At 49.5% G+C, this 16,681-nt stretch overlaps 2 protein-coding genes across 3 annotated transcripts; both read right to left on the reverse strand.

Moving 5' to 3' along the window:
* Positions 1-7,953: 7,953 nt before the first annotated feature.
* LOC117651904 (ADP-ribosylation factor-binding protein GGA1) lies at positions 7,954-13,014 on the reverse strand. Of its 2 annotated transcripts, none has more exons than XM_034396458.1 (11): positions 12,862-13,014; positions 12,086-12,246; positions 11,608-12,006; positions 11,304-11,514; positions 11,014-11,226; positions 10,761-10,913; positions 10,554-10,680; positions 9,994-10,457; positions 9,742-9,908; positions 9,545-9,655; positions 7,954-9,450 (listed from the first exon to the last, which is right to left on the reverse strand). In XM_034396458.1, exons 1-11 carry the CDS (start codon positions 12,896-12,898, stop codon positions 9,355-9,357), a joined length of 2,139 nt encoding a protein of 712 aa, XP_034252349.1. In that variant the 5' UTR covers positions 12,899-13,014; the 3' UTR covers positions 7,954-9,354. The 2 variants fall into 2 exon arrangements, with proteins under 2 accessions (XP_034252349.1, XP_034252350.1); XM_034396459.1 differs by lacking the exon at positions 12,862-13,014 and adding an exon at positions 12,688-12,772.
* A 181-nt stretch (positions 13,015-13,195) lies between these two features.
* LOC117651906 (DDB1- and CUL4-associated factor 7) lies at positions 13,196-16,668 on the reverse strand. The gene is made up of 9 exons (XM_034396464.1): positions 16,455-16,668; positions 15,873-15,987; positions 15,642-15,783; positions 15,461-15,559; positions 15,257-15,379; positions 15,059-15,182; positions 14,792-14,943; positions 14,572-14,689; positions 13,196-14,456 (listed from the first exon to the last, which is right to left on the reverse strand). Exons 2-9 carry the CDS (start codon positions 15,977-15,979, stop codon positions 14,281-14,283), a joined length of 1,041 nt encoding a protein of 346 aa, XP_034252355.1. The 5' UTR covers positions 15,980-15,987; positions 16,455-16,668; the 3' UTR covers positions 13,196-14,280.
* Between the last annotated feature and the right edge of the window lie 13 nt (positions 16,669-16,681).

Here is a 16,681-nt window from a genome sequence, read left to right on the forward strand (position 1 = left end):
AGGGCCAGTCAGTGGTCCATCTCGTCCATCTAGGCCGAGCGGACGGCCCCGGACGGACGCACAGTGGGCCAGCAGACCGGTGGAGGCGGCCAAAACTCTAGACGCGTTTTGAGCTCCAGAGTCGCTAAATGGGACTCGAACCGAACGTGTGACCCCACCAATGAATTCCTCGTTCGGAGAGCAATCCATTGGTGGGGTCACACATTCGATTCGAGGCCCATTTAGCTACGGAGCTCAAAACGCGTCCAGAGTTTTGGCCGCCTCCACCGGTCTTCTGGCCCACTGTGGGACGGCCGTGCCGCCGTGCGTCTCGGCTCGGTCGGCCCCATCATTTTCGAGCCTCCGAGTCTTCGAGTCCAGGACGGCAATGACCGAGGACTGTGTCAGTAGGGAAGCGTGCTCCCACCTCGAGGCGCTCGGCGCGCTCGGCGCCGCGGCCAAGGCGCCCCACCGTGGGAATGGCGTGGCGTTGCCGGCGGTGCGCTGGGTGGGCACCATGGATGGGCACGGCGCGGCGATACCCCTCGATACGCCCACCATAACCTACGTTCTGCCTCCCCAAAGTTAGCGCCCCACCGTGGGAATGGCGTGGCGTTGCCGGCGGTGCGCTGGGGTGGGCACCATGGATGGGCACGGCGCGGCGATACCCCTCGATACGCCCACCATAACCTACGTTCTGCCTCCCCAAAGTTAGCGCAGGGATTGTCTCCAGATCCAATGCCGGCTATTGCACACTCTCTTCGAAAGGGTTGCGTGCACTCGTCGCGGGACTCAAGATGCGATACTGGACCAGCTTGCCGACTGCGGGACGCCACTCTGAATCTGCAGGTGGGTCCGCGCCTGCAGCCTGCGAACGCCGCAAAAACGCGGCGGCCGGCCGAAGCTCTGTTCCCCCTTTTTGGCATCTGGAGGCACGCGGTTCGGTGGGCATGGCCCGGTGGGCATGCGGCATGCAGGCCATCGGCAGGCCATCGGCAGGCCATGCACGGGCCGAGACGGCCGAATCGAGGGCGCATGGAGCCGCTCCCCGCCTCGGCCGCCTCCGTCGAGGCCTGGTTCGAGGCCACAGACTGCTTGCCCTGCTCCCTTTAATACCCTCAGGCCGGCCCAGGAGACTCATTCCGAGAGTCGCGTCTCTCTCGCACTCGCGCGGCGTCCCGTACCGGTGCGAGAGAGACAGAGCGACGGAAAGGACCCTCGGAATCAGTCGACAGGCCGCAGGGAAGGCCCGCCTGACAATAACGGTCGGAATACGGGGCAGCGTGCCGCAGCCCCGCGCAGCCCAACCCGCGCAGCCCAACCCGCGCAGCCCAACCCGCGCAGCCCAACCCGCGCAGCCCAACCCGCGCAGCCCAACCCGCGCAGCCCAACCCGCGCAGCCCAACCCGCGCAGCCCAACCCGCGCAGCCCAACCCGCGCAGCCCAACCCGCGCAGCCCAACCCGCGCAGCCCAACCCGCGCAGCCCAACCCGCGCAGCCCAACCCGCGCAGCCCAACCCGCGCAGCCCAACCCGCGCAGCCCAACCCGCGCAGCGTAAGCGCAAGGCGCAGGGCACGGCGGCCAGGTTGTAATGACACACTTCACCCTGGCGGGGCAATGGCCTGCAACGCCACGGCAACGCCTCGGCAAGGCCCGCACCCCCCGCGACGGCCCACGGTCTAATTTTAGCGCGCCGAAACCCGATACGCCAACAACAACAACAATTGGAGGTGCTCGGGCCGTTCATGTAGGCCCTCCGGTACTCCCTTCGGCCGGCTGCACCGGGACCAGGTGCCTCTCGCCTCTCCCGCTTCTCGCACATTCGCCCCCCCCCCCTCCTCTCCATCTCGCTCCTTTGCAAAAGGAGTGACGGAGACAAACGGTGACGGTGGATGGCACGCAGCCCTTTAACACTGACCTTCTTTACGCCGCGGCCAGCGGGGGGCCGTTACATGAGGTACGTGCCTCTTGGGGTGTCTTATTTTGGCACGGCAGATCCCATCTTGCGTGCAACTCGCATCTTTTGTCTTTTTCGAAACACTCTGTGTCAAAGACACCGGAGGTGCAAGCACCAGAAGCAGGCTGACTCCGAGAGTCGTTTCCGTCGCTCTGTCCCTCTCGCACCCGTAGCGGACGCCCCATGAGTGCGAGGGAGACAGTGCGACGAAAAGGACGCCCTGAATGAGTCTGCAGGACAGTGACCCCGCGTTACGCCGAGGCCCGCGTCGACCGCGTCGTCCGCGTCGTCCGCGTCGTCGTCCTGGTAAAGGATTGCCTCGGCGTGCCGCCGGAGTGCCGGCCACACGTTCGGCCCGAATTCGACTGTTCCACATTGTTGATTGGAGGCTGTGGCTTCCGGCTCCCAGCTGGGGCGGGGCGGGGCGGGCGGGGCGGGGCGGGGCGGGGCGGGGCGGGCCGAGGTTCCCGAGGGCACTGAACTCAGCTCCGCCCCTCCATTGAATAATTTTCAACGGAACATCGCCCCAAATACCTACATTTTCACTCTCCGTGAGTACGGCGGCCGGGGCAGTGGCCTGGGCAGCGGCCGGAGGGGCGGCGCTGCAGCAGACGACGAGGGGAGGGGAAGGGGGAGGCGGTCAGAGGGGGGGGATTGGCGGCGGCAGTCGGTTAGGCCCCTCCGAAAGGAGGTGCTTCAGTCTTCAGTCGCAGCAGGAGCACGGCCGCAGCAAGGCGTCCTCACTGCTCTCCTCGACAGTGTACAAACTGACGAACTTGCAACCCAAATAACCGCTGCATGTACATGTCGGGTGGATTGTTCTGCGAATTGCCCGCCAAGGGCGGATCCAGATACGGTCTTGAGGGGTGGTCGATGTCGCAGAAGTTGCGGACAAAGTGCGCGACTTGCTGTCCGCCTTTTAGGGTAGGCAACAACCCCATCGCCTACCCCTGGATCCCCGGATCCGCGCCCTCTTTCGCCGGCCTGCAGCGGCCTGCAAGGGGAGGGGTGTGATGACCTCCGCGGCCAACGCCCTGGGTGTGCGTGGTGCACGCCTGGCGGCCCGAAGCCGGCTGCCCGGCGAGGCTGATGTACAAAACCGAAGCCGAATTGGCCGTTGCTTCCGCAGTTTGCGTAATGTCCCGCGGCTAGGACCGCCAGCTGACTCATTCAGTCGTCGCTCTGTCTCTCTCGCACTCATGGGGCTCCCGGTGTAGGTGCGAGAGAGACAGACGACTCTCGGGTCTTTCATCCCCCGCGCCGCGTTCGCGCGCAAGGAAGTCGTCGGCGTGGACCGCGCCGGTCGCCGATTTTGAAGAAGAAGGAGAAGGCCGCCGAGGTGCCCAGAGGTGCCCGTCGAGGGAAGGGGCGGTGCACGTGCGCCTCGAGTGCCACGTGTGCTGCCGCCACGCCGCGCCGCGCCACGCACGGCCGCGGCGCCGAGGTGAACACCCTGCTCGCCCTGCTCGTCCTGGTCCTGCAGTGACTCATAACACTCCTTGCGGCGCCCTGCCGGTCCTTGCCGCCTTGCGGTGTTATAGTGGTCGGCTTTCACGTCGCTCCCGGGGCCTCCCGGGGCCCGGCCAAGGTGAAGGGGGAGGGGGCCAACCCGGGCCAACCCGATCAAAAGGACCGAAGGAGTGGGGACAGTGCGCGGATGAGAAAGGGCCTGACTTGCCCCTCTGGGGCCCTAGTGAGGCGGACCGGGCCCCGAGTGGGGCCGAAGCAAGGCGAAGACGGAGAGAGGGGAGGGGCCGAGGGCAGACCCAGGGGGGCCCAGGCCAGGGGACCCAGACACGTTGGCCCGACTGACCCACTGCACTACTCCAGTGCGGCGCGGGGCTCGCGGGGCGGGCTGTACACGCCAGGCCCCGTCTGGTCGCCTCTTGGGCCCCACTCCGCCCCGCCCCGCGCGGGCCCTGCTTTGTAAATACGCACGACGGCATGCACATGGCAATGCAAGTTGGGGAAACGCCCGCTGGAGTCTCGCTTGTGGTCGTCATTCTTGAGCTGCGAAAAATACATCGTTCCTCAACTGGAGTTTTATTTTCCGAAGACCTCTCCAGCTTCTCCAGGGGAGGAGGGAGGAGAAGGGAGGCCGCAGGCCGCAGGCGGCGCGCTGAACCTGCTCCGCCTGGAGACTCCAGTCCCAGACTCCAGACTCCCTCCCCTCCCTGTCCCCCTTACGGGGTCATTCACCCGGAGAGTGTAATGCAAAATACACCGAGTCAGCGGCCGCACTAGCCGCGGCCGCCCCACCGCGCCCCGCCCCGCCCCGCCCCGCCCCGCCCCGCCCCGCCCCGCCCCGCCTTGGCGCGCAGACGCTGTCTGCCAGACAGCCTGGCCCCGTGCCATTCCAGCCCCGCATTCTTTGCCACGGTACAATAGTTTGCTGGGAGTGCATTTATAGAGCACACACGAAACAGATTGTGTTTGCACGAGTGTTGGGGCCGATGGGCCGACGGTCCGATGCGAAATGGACGACTTGTTCTTAGGTCCCCAGCTTACCCGTTTAGTACATGCTCGCCCTACTTCCAACCCAATTGAACCGTTACGGACCCAAAATTGAAACCGGTCGCTCGGTTCGTGGGCCTCAAAGAGGCGTCAACTAACTTCACCGCCTTCTAAGCCGGTACAAAAGGAAAGGGAGCCTCAATTTGGGGATCTAGTTTCTAGTGGAAGAGCCGCACAGAGCTCTGCTCGATATTGGCCAATTTGACTCTGCTCGATATTGGCCAATTTGACTCTGTTCGATATTGGCCGATTTGGAAATAAAGGGGAGGTCGTGCGTCCAGCGTTACGTCTTTGTCGTGCTTTCGTTTGACTCGATTTTGGAAAGCTGGGCGTAACACTCGGATAAGGACACGCTTATTTATGCGCCCACCGAGAAAGTGGCAAACAAATGTCCGAAAACGAACCGACCAGCCTGGCCGGCGCAGCCCGCCTTCCTGCCTTCGGAAAGCCGGGCGCCCCGCCCCGCCCCGCCCCGCCCCGCCCGCCGTACACAGCCGCAGCCCACACCCATTTAGCAGGTGTTACATGCGAGGGGGCCAGGTGGACCACTTTGCCTCTGTATGGGTGAGCGTGCGTGTGTGTGCGTTCTTATGCGCTCGATGGTTTCGTGCGCTCGCCTGTGTAAATCATTTGAAGTTTGTGTGTGTGTGAGCGTGTGTCTGTGTGTACCTCTGGTGCCTCTGGTTCTGAGTGTGCGTGTGTGTGTTGTGTGCGTGTGTGAGCCGGTCTCCTGAGGGCAATAACCTCTCTGCTTGTAGTTAGCGGCAGACAGAGTTAGAGGGTCTCAAAGCCGCCCGAGGTCCGCCGGCAGACCGGCAGCCACTTTTTTCTCTTTTTTCTTCTTCTTTATTTTTTTCTCTCCGGCATATTCATCTCTCTCTCTCTCCCTCCCTCTCGGGCCGTCTCCCGGATTAGGTCAGTGGTTCACTGAGTATTTGTGTGTCTGCATGATGATGAAGGCCGGCTGAGTCTAAGGCAGGGCAGGGCGGCCAGGTGCCAGGTCGTTCACCCCAGTCAGCTGGCCGCAGCCGCTGCCGGCGCTGCCGCCACGCCGTGCCACGCCGTGCCACGCCGTGCCACGCCGTGCCACGCCCGCCACGCCGTGCCACGCCACGACGGCCCACAGTCCCCAGGCTGCGCCGCAGGCCCACAAGCCGCGGCGGCGCGGCGGCGCGAGTGAGCTAAGACCTGTCCAGGCAATCAGATTGCACTGCTCCAATTCAATTTTTTAAACAATCTGGAAGGCAACTTCGCTCCTCGATTTGACGGTGTCTGGCTCCCCCGGGGAGCCACTTGCAGTGAAACCACCTGGTGGCCACTGGACACCGTTGCACAGCCACTGAATGCCGACAAGCATGGCAATCCCTGGTGCCCTGGTGGTGACTGGAAATCAACAAGGGTGGATTTAAAGGGAGGCCTTTCCCCCAGCTTTGGCCCCTGGAAAGTCGCCTGAAAGGCAAGCCAAAGGCAACACTTCGCTCTGTGGGCAAAAAAACCACGCTTGCCCTTGCAAGCAGGCAACAAGCGTCACTTTGTTCTGGCAGGCACACTGGCAGGCGGCATGCCCGACGGACAGCCACTGGAAGCCCATCCACTCCGTCGGCCGTTGCCTCGCTTTTTATCACTCTTTTTCTTGCACTCTTGATACTGGTTTCTGGTTTTGGCAGTGGTCGTGTCGCGTCGCGGCCCACAGCACCTGCTAACGTTATACAACTTGCACCAAACGGGTTGATACCGAAATAAATCGCGGTACTCGACAAGGGAAGCCGCCGATTGGTATCCTTTTAATCCCGCGTACCCGTCGTACCCACCCCGCCAGCCCCGCCAGCCCCGCCGTGGTGCCTCGAGGGGAGGGCGGAGAGGAGAAAACCGCCGGGGCCTCCACCCCGTCTTCTGTCGCAGGAGGAGGGAATTTCCCCCAGAGTACTCTTCGTTCGCTGCGAAAGAAACCACCCTCCGCCAACTCTGTCGTTGGCTGCACACCAAACTCCTTTGTGCGGTTGGTGGTCTCGGGCACAGGTCTGGGCCGTGGCGCACAGTGGGCCAGAAGCCGGTGGAGGCGGCCAAAACTCTAGACGCGTTTTGAGCTCCAGAGTCGCTAAATGGGGCTCGAACCGAACGTGTGACCCCACCAATGGATTGCTCTCCGAACGAGGAGTCCATTGGTGGGGTCACACGTCCAGTTCGAGGCCTGTTTAGCGACTCTGGAGCTCAAAACGCGTCTAGAGTTTTGTCCGCCTCCACCGGTCTTCTGGCCCACTGTGTGGCGGCCGGGCGGGCTGGCGCGGCGCCCCTGGCGGGTAGGCAACGGTCGGCGGCCAGCGCAGCACTGTCGACGGCGTGGCCCAGGTGCAAGGGGTTTGGCTGAGGCTAGAGCCAGCCGGGCAGCCAGCCACAGGCACAAGCCACAGGCCAGCCGATCCAGGCTCCACAGCCGTGCCAAAGCACACAGCCCAGACAGCCACGCCAGACAGCCTCGAAGCCAGTGCGGCACAGGCGTGGCCGTTGAACCCTCAATGTGTAACTTTTCCCGTCCAGACTGCCTCTGCCGCGTCGAGCCCCAGGGCCCCAGGGCGCAAAGGCGGCGCCTGCAGACAGGCGGACAGCCGGGCATGGACAAAGGGGAAAGGACCGAGCCGGTGTTTGAACCCCCGTCCCGTCCCCTGTGCCCGGCAAACATGCGAGTGCGAGTATGAGTTTCTCGCTTCCCTGCGGCTGCGGCTGTGGCACTTCCCCGTTCGAAGTGTTTTCGCGCCAAAAGTTAGAGTGGCCATTCGGCCTCTCCCACCTATTCGGAAGGTCCCATAATTATGAGAAAGACAGCGAAGGAAACGACTCTCTGAACGCGTCTGCAGAGCCTTCCACGTCGAGAAACGCTGCTCGCTGCGCACGCCCGTGCTGGTCCTCCTCGTCCTTTTGTTGCTCTCCTTCGAGGCCCCACGGGTCCTGGCCTGCCCAGTCCAGGCCGACAGGCCAGGCCGACAGGCCAGGCCCTGCTCGAAGGTCTGGTTGTTGGTCTGGGGTCTGGCCCTGCGGCTCGCTGAGGCGGGCGCGAGGTCCGAGGTCCTCCAGGACCAAACTGGCTTTGTGTTGGGCTGGGTTGGGCGGGGTTGGAGCTCCAGTCGGGTGGAGCCGCAAGATTTGAGGTCAAGTTGTGAACCAGCCAGCCAGCTGACTCGAGTCCATGCGCTAACGGGACTTCAGGGAACCGAACACAATGCCAGGCCCGCGCAGGCCATCCCGGGCAGGGCCGTGGCAGTGCCAGGGTCAAGCCTTTTTAACGCCCTGTGCGCGTGTGTGTGTGCTTTTCACGACACAGGGTGCCCCTCAAAATTAGGGTCACTGTGAGGCAAGTCGCCAGTCAATGTTTGTTCGGCGACAAGAAATTTTTAATACAATTTGCACTTTTGGTTGGAACTTTGGTAGCTAAAGAAATTATTACTTCATCATGTCATGACGTTTAGTGGGAAGTGGGAGTGAGGGGAAGTAATGAACAACAATATTCTTTCTTCATTTAAAATATATTTTAGAAGCAGGACTATACAGATAAAATTTTCAAGCTTGCTAAACATACAAAGCCAGGATGAAAGCTATTGATTTTCATGTTTGGCAAAGGATTCAACATTTAACATTGCTGGTCATGTTAGAGTGCACACAGTGTAACAACAGCTGGCTGAAATTTCATCTTACGTTTACGGAAAGTCATTATCACAAGCACCATACAAAAGGGACAGTGAGAAACTGCACCAAGGTGGTACCTAAATACATTGAAGGCATTTTTCAGAATTGAAAATTGCCAAAATCACAGATAAATAATTAAGGTAGATACAAGAACTCTGCACAATACAGCATCAACAGAATAATGCTCATTAATCCACACTTTCTCACAGATATACAATACTAATGGTAGAAGGTGTTCATTAAGTATGCTCATGTTTAGACAATGATAATGAGCTAGAGCCAGACTGGATGCAACAATTTATCAAAGCAAAAATAACAACAATAGATCAACCTTGTGAGTAATAAACCCACAACCGAAACGTTTTTAAATGGGCGGATGGGAAAATGACAAAAGAAATGTGAAAAATCTGCACATTGCCTTTTACTAATAACAAAAAAAAGAGACTCCTACTGGTGGTGACTATCCACTCAACACTAAGTACTGTAAAATACAAAGATTCAAAAATCATACATCAAACTTAATTCCATAGACAACACAGTTTAAAACTCTGTGACATAAAGTAAAAAGATAAGTCTGAATGATTCTTTAAGAATCGAATCTGTTACTAGACTCAGAACCTACACTAAAATCAGCCCAAATTCTTAAACATCAAAGTCTATAAAATTTCAAAATAATACTAAATAAAATCTTACATCAAAAGTCACGGTGCATTTTTTATGAACTATGAGCAACCTTATATCAGTTCAAATTTTGATGGTTAATATTATTTTAACCTGACTGTAAAAAGAGCTACATACAAAGAGTTCATAACACAATGTAGTGTCAAAAATGTCAGTGGTCCACATATTCAGGCCAAAATCAAGAATGAAATCTTTTATTCCTCCTTTCACTTTTTGAGCCAAAAGAAATTGAATAAATACTTACATAAATAGAATTAACTGAAAAGCACCAGAGAACAAAAACCACTAATATAACCTTGTCTTGATTGTGTTGCTTCCTGAATAAGTTAACATGGAAATACTGTATGTTACACATCTCAATATAATAATTTAGCAATACGATCCCTATGGTAATAAAATATGTGGTGCCAAAGGTAAGAAGTGTTGATGCAAACAATAGTGAAATGCAAAAACAAATTTGGATGACATTGACTCATGAGGGTAACAATTAGAACAATCATGATTATCAAATGGCTACAACAATTACACTAAATTAGGAATTTTAGCTCAGCATTGGTAAACTCTCCACCTCACCCATTTCAGTCACTGTGTCATCATCCATGGAGTAACTTACCATGAACTTCAGATTTACCGGTACCTACAAAGGAATAATACAAATTAGTGCAACCATATAATTTAATGGTGCTTTCATTACTTAATTCAATAGAGGATGGTGTAAGATAAAAGATTACCTTGGAAGGGTTAGCAACTAGCATCACTTGAGTAATAGCAGATGGAGGAAGAAATGGGTTATGAGCTGGGAGCTCTGAACTAGATGCTGGAAGTAATCTGAGCTTACATGTCTGGAAAAGTCAAAAACAATAGTGAGACACTGTGTATTGTTTAAAATAATAAAATCCTATGTAGAATGAAGAGTAAACTACTGTACCTTAGGAACGACTGCTTGAAAGACATAATTAGATAATGGTGATGAATTCTTGCTAATTGTTGATACAACGTAGACTGACACATCAGGGCGAGGAGTGTCCCTTGCCAAATGTAATACAACTGATATCCCATTCCGTTCATCAAGTGCTGTGAGAGGGGCAATAGGACCTGAAAAAGACATCAAGTTTCATTGAGTCAAAAACAATTGCTTGTTGTAGAGAGGGAAATCAAACAAGCAGAAGCATTAACTTACCAGGCTTAATACTGTCTAAAGAAACTGAAATGTCATTCAGAGACTTCACCTCAGTCACCTTGACTGGCTCAACAGTTTCACCGGCCTTCTTTTCTACAGGAGTAGGCGGTGGATTTTCCTTGGCTGGAGTACTGGCACTGGGTGCGTCCCCCTCAGTTGGAGGTTTTGGTTGTGATGGGGGAATTGTGGGAGACACAGCATCATCTGTCAAGTCCACCATAGCGTCATCACCATTCAAGAGATCATCGGCATCGAGAAGTGTATTGCTTTTTTCCTGTTTGCTGCTTGAGGGTTGGTCGTGGATTCCTACTAGGAAGTCTAGGTCGAGGGAAGTTGAAGCTTGCACATTGTCACCAGGAACCACAGCAGGAGTTGAATTAAATTCAATGCCTCCAACAGCACCACTGTCCGATGCACTTGAAGAGTTTCTTCCTAACAGATTCATTGGAACTTTGGCGGGGGCCCTAATGAAGACACACAAAGAAAACCGAGGGTAGTAAAGGGCAAATGTGAATAACAACATTTTTAAATCATGGGTTTTTATGTATAAAGTAACTTACTTGTTAAACTGTGAGCCTGCTCTGACAGTAGGTGGCAAACTTTCTTTCAGCAATGACTCTCCAAGAGCATCCAAATCTTCTAAAGCTTTTATTGCATTAGGTTTCTCATCAGCCTTCCCTTTTTGAACTAAAAAAAAAACTTAGTGATGGCATGAAACAAGAAGGCAGTTTTCATACACTGTGGACATTGAAGATTTAAATTCGTACCTGTTGATGAAGCTGGGACAGCATTTAAAGGCATCGGCTGGAGTACAGAGGATGTTGATGAAGGCAAAGTACTTGTCTGAGCTTCAGCAGTTGAGAGAGAGAAGAGATCTCCCAAAGTGCCTAAACCAGAGTGGTTGCTGACAGGAGGGATGACTAGAAATGAACAAAAAAAAAATATTCAATTGGTTAGAAACTATTTTTAAAAATCTTAAAGTACTTGATCAATATTTTTAAGTGCAAGGTCAATATATACCCAAGTCTGCAAGTTCATGAATCACTGGAGCTGTGGAATCATTTCCACCTGGAGTGCCAAGATCTAGCAATGATGCAGCTGCATTAGAGACACTAGAGACTTTTGATGTTGACGGCAAATCTGGTATCTTCATGCATGGCAATCCTTCAACAACCACAATCACATACTTGGCACACATCCGGGTCAATTCATCGAGAGTTTCCATGCCTTCCTCTGTAAAACAAGATGGAATTAACTAGATAAAAGCTAGAAACTTGAGTCAAACTATAAATTGCAGATTTGATTCGCACCATAGAGCGAGTCCTCAGGTTTAAAGTCTTTGCTTATCTGATGGCCTAAACGTTGACAACTTTGATGCAACTCTTTGATGAGTTCCAAGTCTTCTTTTGAACTAGAAGCAGGTCTGTAGCAATCTAACATCTCTGAGAGAAGCCTGGCGTTGTTGTGCGCTGCATCAAGATCAGCAGTGCGCCTGCTTATTATTTCTGTCCTGCGCTCATCCTAAAAAATAATTATAGAATAAAAATCAAACCAGGAATTTATAATATCTTAGAGATTTCTACAAACAAGACTAACAGGGAGAGAAAAACGCACCTCCTTCACCATCGTTTTAATAAGTCTGTTGGCAGCTTGAAGGTCTTCGGGATTCTTGCTTTGCAATAGTTTCTGAAGCAAACGTTGTTTCTTTTCATCTTCAAATGCAGAATTTCTATTAGAGGCTGAGCTCTGTGAACCTGAATTGTCAGTTGGGGGATCCTCTGTAACAACACCTTGCTTGCGAAGCATTTGATATGCTTCCTTTATTTTTGTTTCACGTGCATATTCTATAGTCCAAGAATACATAAGCTGGAGAACGCGTTCCCTAACTGGTTTTGGTGTCTGGCCACCAAGATACTTAGGAGAGACTAGTTTGATCATCTCATTCAAAAAACGGAACTTTCCGACTTCAGAGTGAAATGAAGAGCCACAACGTTTCATGCATGCCTCGAGAACCTATTTCAAATCAAAAGGTGAAAATTATTACTAAATAAAGACAACAGAACAAGAGCAAGCCAATAAATTTAATATTTACGTTCAAGCTCTGCAGGGCCTCCCATTCTTGTTGACTTTGTATTCGAGTAGTGATCAGCTTGGTAGCAATATGAGCACTATTTGGCTCCTTGTTGACCATGCCACAGAAAGCATCAATTGCTGCATTATCTGTGCCAGGATTTGAAGGACTTGTTGCCCGTTCTGCAATTAAATTAAAGACAAAACATCATCAACAGATCAACTCGACAACATCCATCTGAAATTATCAAAGATGAACAAGTACAAAGATGTCATTGAAGTAACATTGGTGTAAACTTCACAAAAGGGCTTTCAGAATAAAATTTTCTAGTTAGAGAGCTAAAGGCGTTTCTTGAATGTCACAAGACTTGTGACAACATAGAACAAAACTATACCAACTACGACATCATTCTAAAAAAGGATAGGTTTCGCTCTCATGGAACACTAAACCTTTAGAAAAGGTGAAAAAAAAACACAAAAAAACGTCAGAAGCAGAAGAGAGAGAAGTGACAGGTGAAACGAAAGATAACCTCTCAACTTGGGAGGTAACGTCAAAAATTCTGAGAACTAACGAAGTTTTACTGATGACCATAAATGTTTCAATTTCACCATCCAATTAAAAACCTTCAAAAATTCAACTTGAAAATGCGGAAATCCACAGAAATGGATGGATGTTTCGCATCCACCGACGGTGACGTCCATTCTTATTTCAATTTTTGTGTTTCAGATGAGACTAATGGCAGGTGAAAATTTATGGGATTTTAACGCAACAATCTACAACCGAATATCAATACTCACGAATTAAGGCTTCTAAACTTGTTGCGACAATGTCCATTTTGCGGCCATCTACCTGAACCTTGTTTTGTTGCTTGTTTGTTGATGTTGGTAGTCGGGTTATGACACCACTACTACCAACATCAACCCGAAAATCTCCACTGCTCAACTGGTCTAAAAAAAAAAAAAAAAACCTGTTCTTTAACCACATCAACCATGGAGATATTCTTCAACAAAGGGGTGTTGGAAGTCAACAGTATTTATCTGTCTCCACTACTGGCTGTTCGCTGTATTCAGAGTCTATGTTTGTGTGCCCCGAAAAATTCAGGCATGTCTTTGGAACAAAAAGAACATTATATTTATTTCCCTTACATGTATGCTCATTTTATTTAGATTCATTTAAACAATGTTCAATGGTGGCCAAGAAAAAATTTATTCAGAGAAAATTGTGTTACACAATTTGGGTACTTCCCCTAGAGTACGCACTAGGACATACAAAATAAGAAGAGAAGCAAATGGACATTACCTCCAATGCGAAATTCGGCCTATAAATTTTACTGAATGATTGAAGGCCTTGAGATTCCCAGCGTAGACATTGTGAACAAAGAATACCAATCAAATGACAGACACATTGATCAAACTAGGAATTAAAGGAAAAGCTCAAATGCAAGAGAACTTACATGATTGTGGGGAAAAACGGATACTAAAAGATAGATATACTAATAAATAATACAGCTAATTTTGTTGTGAATACATTATGTAGTGACGAAAATATACACAAATATATAAATATTTCTTTAGATGGGATACCTTATTCATTCAAAAGGTCAGGCAAAGTAGTATTAACTTACACAAGTAAACTATGTACAAAAGAGAATTCAAAACATATCAAAGGAGAGAAGAAAGAAGGAAATGAATTGAACAAAGAAATAAACCTGGAGGAAATCTAGAAGAAAAACAATGAAAACACAACAACTTAAAACAGCAAGTATTCAGTGGAGGACTTTGAAACCCTGACCAAATTAAGGCCAGTACAAATTATACTTCATTTGGGCACCTTAGTCAACTTATTGAGTAAGGGTCGACAGTGACTTCAATAGCACCTCTTGCATAAAAAAGGACAAATTTAAAAAAAAAAACCTTCCCATTTCTTTTAAAAGGCAGAGAAGTGTGACAGAGATTTTGCACTGTCTAAATCTTTAAAATTATTGAAATAGTCCATTGGATTTGAGTCTATAAAATCACAATCAAACTGTGAAAGTCAGGATTTTCTCTGCATGTTATGTACAAGTTGAAAAAAAGTCTTCATTATTTTTAGTGTACAAGACCACTCTGATTGAAAGAAATAAAACAGCAAGTTCTTTTCAGTCCAAACCAAGGGCCAAGCTTAGCAAAGAAACAACAATAACAAACCATTTTCCTTAAAAAGTGACAATTTTTTTTTTACACTCTTAAAATTTCAAGTGATTTGTTGTAGCAAATTGCAATCCAGTCTGGTTGAGTGGCGCCCCATTGGATCTGGTTTATCTCTCCCTCAGCTGCGGTGTAAGCAAGGATTGGATCTTCGATTGCCCTTGGCATTTGCTGGATATCCCAAATCAGTGCTTGGTGGTCATCACCTTCACAAGAAAGCACAAAACATTAAAAATGATAACAATGACAAATCAGTACCTTACACTCATAGACACACACACACAAAAGACACTCATCAACAATTGCCCTAGCACTATTTACCTGCAGTACAAATGTGACAAGAAGAGTGAGGGGCCCAAGCAATTCCATTGACACAAGCGCGGTGGTTATTGAGGCGGGCAACAGGAGTACACGGCACTCTTACATCTAGAATAATAACCTGAAAAAAAAAAGGAAACGGGAGATTAGAATTTAACAGTACACTTCGTTACAATAAATTTTTATATCTATACCAAATACACAAATAAACAGAAACTCCTACCTCACACGCATCCATTGCTACTGTTGCAAGATAATTGGGATCTTGCTTATTCCAAGCCAGGCGTAGTAACGGCGTGTGAGATGGGTCTTCATATATTATAGTCGAGTGCTCCAAATGTCTTAAATCAAACATTCTTACAGAGCCATCGGCACCTGATTCACAAATAAAGGAAAACATCAGTCAAGGATAAAAAAAAACAAAAAAAAAACTCCAATTTGCAACATTACATAGAATTTTTGTTAAAATTTTAAATGGTTTCTGGCTTACCAACTGAAGCAAACATGTCTCGTCCACCCCCAGCCCGGCTGAAGGCTATATCATAAACCTCCTTATCGTGAGCGATTAATTGCGTTTTAACATGACCGGTTACCACTTGAACTCGGCCCACCATCTACAAATCAAAGTAAAATATTTACTACTAATACCAGTTTCTTTAGAATTAGGGGTGAAGTGATTATCTTTTACCTGTCCAGTCTCCAGACCCCAAATAGTACAAGTTGTATCTATACTTGATGTTCCTATTAAATTTGGGTCAACTTCATTCCAATCAAAAGAAGTAAGTGGAGCGCAAAAATCTGAATTTTTATTCTGATGACATAAAATGAAATGTGTAATAAGTTCAGGATCATAATGCATTAAGATTAGAAAAAGAACAAAATTCTGACTTACATTATTTAGCACACACTCCAAGCGTGTCTCTGGCTCTCCTGCTCTCCAAACTCTTAAATAATCACCACTGGTGGCTAAGAGGTCAGTGAAGACACCTTTCTGCAAGGGTAACACAAAATATTTGGATGAAGCACATTAATTGAAACCATGAACATTTTCAACAATCATGAGTCTTACTTACACTGTCAGGAATCCACATAATTTTGGTGGTAGGATAGGGGTGGTCGAATGTGCTTTTGGCACTAATATCTGAGGTGTCTTCATCAAGAGATACAATCTGGACTTTGTTATTATATTCTTCCACAAAACTCCCAATAGCCAGTCTAAAAAATTAAAGGAACGGGATAATAACAAATACAAAACATACCAAGCATGGAGTGACTTATAAGAGAACTTATTGATTGAGAAATACCTGTAGCGTTTGTCAGGCCGCACAGACCAATTCATACTGTACAAAGGCCATGGGGCTTCATATTTGTATATTTCCTTCCGTTTTGGTGTAGTCCCATGGACAGCCATTTTTATTTCTGGAGTAGATATAAAATATGCAGGTAATGTTAAAGGACATATTTAAATTATCTTAAGGATTAAGGCAGGATTATGGTCGATTCAGGCAGTTCACAAGAAGGCCATTGGTAAATTTAGGAGGACTTGATGTCCACATACTAAATAAACAAGTTTAAGAAAACTCTACTCTGAAGTAACACCGGTAAAAAATGATTTATTGGAGACTTAGGCTCAATTAATTTGAACAACAACACGGCAAACTGAAGAACAAAATTTGGACCACTATACCAAGGGTGGGGAGGTTATAAACACAACTCAGGCTGGAACCTGACCAAAAATGCAACACGGGTAGGAAGCGGAACCACGAACTACTGATAAAAATTGGAACCTCAATAAAAGGCACGCAAACAAGAGAACTAAATAAAATACGGGAAAGGAACTGAAGAGGATTTTGGGGCCGCTAGACAGACGATGCAGTGACACTCACCCGCTTCAATGAAAGCCGTCACAGAAGTATGATTCCCTTACGCTGTCTGTTGCGGCAACATAATTCTTACATACTTAGTCGTGCTGTGGGTCGAAAACATCGACAAGAGCATCAATACACGTGAACAAGCCGACTAAACACAAACGACACTGATCACAAACAACAGTCAGACAGAAAAATTCTGACGCTTGTTTTTGTTGTTTATCTTATTTACAGAAGTTCTGTTT

The sequence above is a fragment of the Thrips palmi genome, unplaced genomic scaffold (assembly GCF_012932325.1).
Source record: "Thrips palmi isolate BJ-2018 unplaced genomic scaffold, TpBJ-2018v1 HiC_scaffold_6, whole genome shotgun sequence".
NCBI classification, from domain to species: Eukaryota; Metazoa; Arthropoda; class Insecta; order Thysanoptera; family Thripidae; genus Thrips; species Thrips palmi.